Raw genomic sequence first — 4,387 nt, forward strand, 5'->3', positions numbered from 1 at the left:
TTACATGGCCCCCACCCTAGATCAGGTCCTGCTTAATTGACTAATTTCATTGTCCCCCCCACTCCTGTGTTCCAGCCAAACTGGCCTGTCCTCCATGTCCTCTGCCTCCTGGCACTCCTGGCTCCCCTGGAGGCTCAGCTCAAGAAGCAGTGCCTTCTCTGAGCCCCTCAGTGTTCCCCTCCACTGAAATTATGTCATATCTCCTTATAGACATAGAGGTTATTTCCCCTCCCCCAAAGAAGGTATGCTTGATGAGGGCAGGAACTGTTTTGGTTTCTCCCTTTATATCCCTGGTGACTAACACAGAGTGTGGCACATGGTAGGGACTTAATACCCATTGAATTGAACTGAATCCTGTAGCATTTCTGGTCTTTTGTGTGTAGTTCAACCATCAGCTCTCTTGGACCAGCCAAGTCAGATGTAAGGTACTTAAGAGGAGGAATTGTTGAGCTTTCCTCTCTTCGCCCCCACGGCCTGGGCAGACCCCCAGCAGAGGCTTCATAAAGGAAGGCGGTGGCACTTCATGTGTCAAGCTCAGGTCTCTCCCCTCCATGTTTAGGCTTCTTGGAGTCAGGGCCTTGTGTGTCTCTGGTCTCTGGAGCCCACCCTTCTCCCCCAGGATAGCGTAGACCACAAGGGAGGGGCCCCTGGAGGTCAGTGAGTGGGGGATGCTGATGTCGGTCCAAGCTTCCTGAGCAGGACTTAGACCTCAGTCTCTGTACCGTAAGAGCTTCCTCCTTCCTTCATTTGCTTCTCCTTCCCCCCTCCTCTTCACCCACCAAAAAAAAAAGACCACATTCACAAACAGCTTCGAAGACAGTGTCTTTTTAAATATACAATAGAAAACAAACTTATAGAAATGAGGCACCAAGACCCAAATGGGCCTACCAAAAATTAGGGGATGTCAACAGGTAGCAAGGTTTCTGTTCTCCACCCAGTTCTGTCTCTTGCCATCCCAAAAGTTCATTGGAGCAGCCACAGTCTAGACTCATTGAAGCCCCCCCCCCGCCCCGCCATGGTCTTCACTGGCTAAGATTAAGTGCAAATATGCAAAGTAACTAAAAAATTCTCACTGGTCTATCAAAGACCATCTTAAATACAAGATTTAGCAATGCCAGCCGACTGTCCCCTGGGCAGCACCATCAGAGATATGGGTAGTGCCCAGCAAGAGCCCAGGGGTGCAAGGCTCTCCAATACCTCTTGTTAAAATAAATAATAATAATAACAACAATAACTTTAAGAAGCCAAATAGCAGTATACACAGATTCAGGAAGTGGCTCCCAGATCTGAGAGGTCCATGCTGATTGAGAAGAAGAGGAGTTTTTTTTAAGGAAAAGGTTAGACCAGCCTCCATTCCACTGCTGTTAACCAGGCTGAGACTAGGACAGAAAGTCATCCTGGGGCTTGGTGTGTGGGCGTACTAGGGTCTTGCAAGAACCTCAGCCTTGGCTTCAAGGAGCTCAACCACATCCAAAATGGCAGCACACAATGGCAAAGCTCCAGGCTGGTGGAGCCCAATCAGTGTCCTGGGGGCTTGGGATCTGTGGAGTGGAGTGGGTCAGGAACCAGGTCAGACAGGGGTGGGGAGGAGGGTCCATCCCCTCCTCTGCCTCCCCTAGGCTCCCCTGCCCTCCAGCTGCAGGCTAGAGCAGCCCCAGGCAGGGGACAACGAGAGCCCTGCCTCCCCAACCCCTTCAGGACCTCTAAGGTTTTCACTTTCACAGTTAGCAGCCTGTGCCCACAAAGTTTGCATTAACTCTCATTAAAAATGCCTACGCTGGGCCCATTTGGGGGAAGGGTGTCTAGTTTGCCAACACCTCCTTGCATTTCTGTAGTGCTGAGCGTGCTGCAGGGCATGGTCCCTTCCTCTCTGCCTTTGCTCTGCCCCCAGTCCCTCCACTCTCCCAGATAAAACTCTCTCATCCTGCCCTAACTCTGAGGATTTGATGTGGCCCCATTCACCTGCTGTCTTCCTGAATGAGCCTTCCCATCCAACCCCATGAGAAGAGCCCTGGATGAGACCTGGGTTCAAGTGCTGCCTCTGATACCCCCTGATTGTGTGGCCCTGGGCAAATGATTGAACCTCATACTGGCAGCTCCTAAGACTAAGTTTCAGAGAAGACGCTGGTCTGTATAGGCAAGGGGGATGCCCTCCATGCATTCAGTGGTCTTGGGTCCCTTATCTTGGCCAGTTTTCTATAAAATGAGGGGCAGGATCTCAAAGGTGCCTTCCAGCTGTACATTCTATGAATGACTAGGAATTTCCCCCCACCCCCACCAGGGGAAGGGCAGTGTGGTGGGGAAAGTGGGGGGCAGGGAACAGCATGGGATAGCTTGGGAGCCCAGTCCAGCTCTCCTAGCAACTCGCTGGGCCTCCAGGGGGCCTGTCTGAGCTGCAGCTTTCTCATCGATCAGGTGAGCGAATGAGGCCCACCTTACCTAGCACCTAGGTAAGGATAGATTTCAATGAGTGCTTTCTGGCTTACTAGAAGCACCAGCACTGGTATCTTCAAGTCCAAAGGGACACACATCCTCTCAGCCCCTACAGTCACTAGGATCAAATACAGCCAGCTGTGCTCAGCCCATTCTCCCTCCCAGTCCCCGGAGGCAATGCCAGGCAGGCTGCAAAACAAACGATCCCACCACCTCCTCTGTTCTCCTGGGATCCCTGGACAGGGCTGAGGACCCACTGCCTCCCTCTCTGGACTGGCCCTTCCCAGGTGGAGCAGCAGATGGGGAGGAGGGCAGGAACTGGACTCCCATTCCTCAGGGACAGCCCACCAGCCTGCGCTTAGAGGAAAGTCCTCCAGGAGTCCAAGAGACGGCCCATCCAGGGGCTCCAAGAGTCTGCAAGCGGCCTCTTACTTCCCATGAGGAGAGCTGCTGTAGAAGGCAGGCTTCTCTGCTGGGAAGACAATAGTAGCATACTCCGTCTGCTCACTCGAGTCGGCCCCGCCTCGTTTGGGGACCTCGGTCCTCTGGAATTCCAGTTGGCCGTAGACCACAGTGGATACTGAGACAACAGGCGGGTCAGCCTTCTTCAAGGACTGAAAAAAGAAAATGCAGCTGATTCTCTGGGCATCATCACTTCCAGAGTCCCCATCAGCATTCAGTATCAGCCACCTGGGGCAGGTGACACAGCCCAAATGACATCACTGGCTATAGCGTGGGGACTGGGGAGCCAGAGACACCTTGTTCTAATGGCAGCTCTGTCACTCACCAGGTTCTTAAGTGAAAGGAAGGGACTGACCCTCCGTCATCTGACCCCGTCTTCATCAAGGACTCTCCCACCCTCCTTCTGGCCTCTTCAAAGGTAGCTATGAACTTGGGGTCAGGAAGATTTGAGTTCAAATGCTACTTCAGATACTTAACAGCTGTGTGACCTTGGGCAGGTCCCTTAACCAGGGCCTGCCTCCGTTTCCTCCCTTACAAAATGGGGGCCATACCAGCCCCTAGGTCATGGGGTCAGTGTGACAAGCGAATGAGATAAGATGGGTTTTTAAACTTTAATGTGCTGCACTTTATTATTATTATTATTATTATTCTCCCGATTACAGGGAGTGGAAAAATAGCAGAGTCTCTGACCAGAAAGACCTTGGGTCAGCCACTTAGCTTCCTCCCACCCCTTTCGCCATCTGTAAAGAAACATCGCACCTGCTCTGTGAGTGATAATATGAGGTCGCAGTGTGGCTGATTCGAGGTTTAAAGCTAACCCCAAGCCTGCAGATCAGAGATCGAGGCGGAGGGACCTCAGAGGATCCCTAGGCCAGCTCTGAGCACAGAGACTGGAATCAGGAAGACCTGAGTTCAAATCCTGCCTGAGATACTTCCTGGTGATGAGAGCCTGGGCAAGTGGCTTCACCCATGTCTGTCTGGGGATCACAGAAACTACTGCTCAGGGCTGTTGTGAGGATCGAGTGAGACAGTGCCGGGCACATGGCAGGTGCTGAATAAATACTTATTCCTTCACCTTCTTTAGAGGTAGCCAAGTGACAGAGCCCTGAGTCTGAGGTCAAAAAGAGCTGAGTTCAACTCCAGCCTCAAACACGTGCTAGTCGTGTGACCCTGGACAAGTCACTTAACCCCAGTCTGCCTCAGTTTCTTCAACTGTAAAATGAGGACGATAATAATAACATCCATATCCCAGGGTTGTTGTGACTATCAAATGATATAATATCTGGAGAGTACTTAACACAATGCCTGGTACACAGTAGGTGTTTAATAAATGTTTTTTCCTTCCTTTTCCAAATGAGGAAACTGAGACCCAGGAAAAGCAAGTGACTTGCCTAAGTTCACACAAATAATAAGTTTAGTATCCGGGTTTCAGTAGAAGAAATGAAGAAGGAAGGGAGGAAGGAAGGAAGGAAAGAAGGAAGGAAGGAAGGAA

The 4,387-nt window shown here is 51.3% G+C and overlaps 1 protein-coding gene across 3 annotated transcripts in view; it reads right to left on the reverse strand.

Annotated features, from left to right (window-relative positions):
- Positions 1 to 815: 815 nt before the first annotated feature.
- The window catches only part of PDCD1 (programmed cell death 1), a 27,491-nt gene continuing 23,919 nt past the window's right edge, over positions 816 to 4,387 (reverse strand). For 2 of the 3 annotated variants that reach the window (XM_069083338.1, XM_069083336.1), the window contains 2 exons: positions 2,866 to 3,047; positions 816 to 1,541 (listed from right to left, as the gene is read on the reverse strand). In XM_069083338.1, the coding sequence (XP_068939439.1) occupies positions 1,421 to 1,541; positions 2,866 to 3,047 (303 nt within the window). In that variant the 3' untranslated portion in view covers positions 816 to 1,420. Of the gene's footprint in view, positions 3,048 to 4,387 lie in introns of all 3 variants that reach the window. The other variant, XM_069083337.1, reaches the window with a different exon arrangement.

Source organism: Petaurus breviceps, unplaced genomic scaffold (genome assembly GCF_028583685.1).
Source record: "Petaurus breviceps papuanus isolate PSGF00001 unplaced genomic scaffold, PetGlider_PUasm1.0 173, whole genome shotgun sequence".
Lineage (NCBI taxonomy): Eukaryota > Metazoa > Chordata > Mammalia > Diprotodontia > Petauridae > Petaurus > Petaurus breviceps.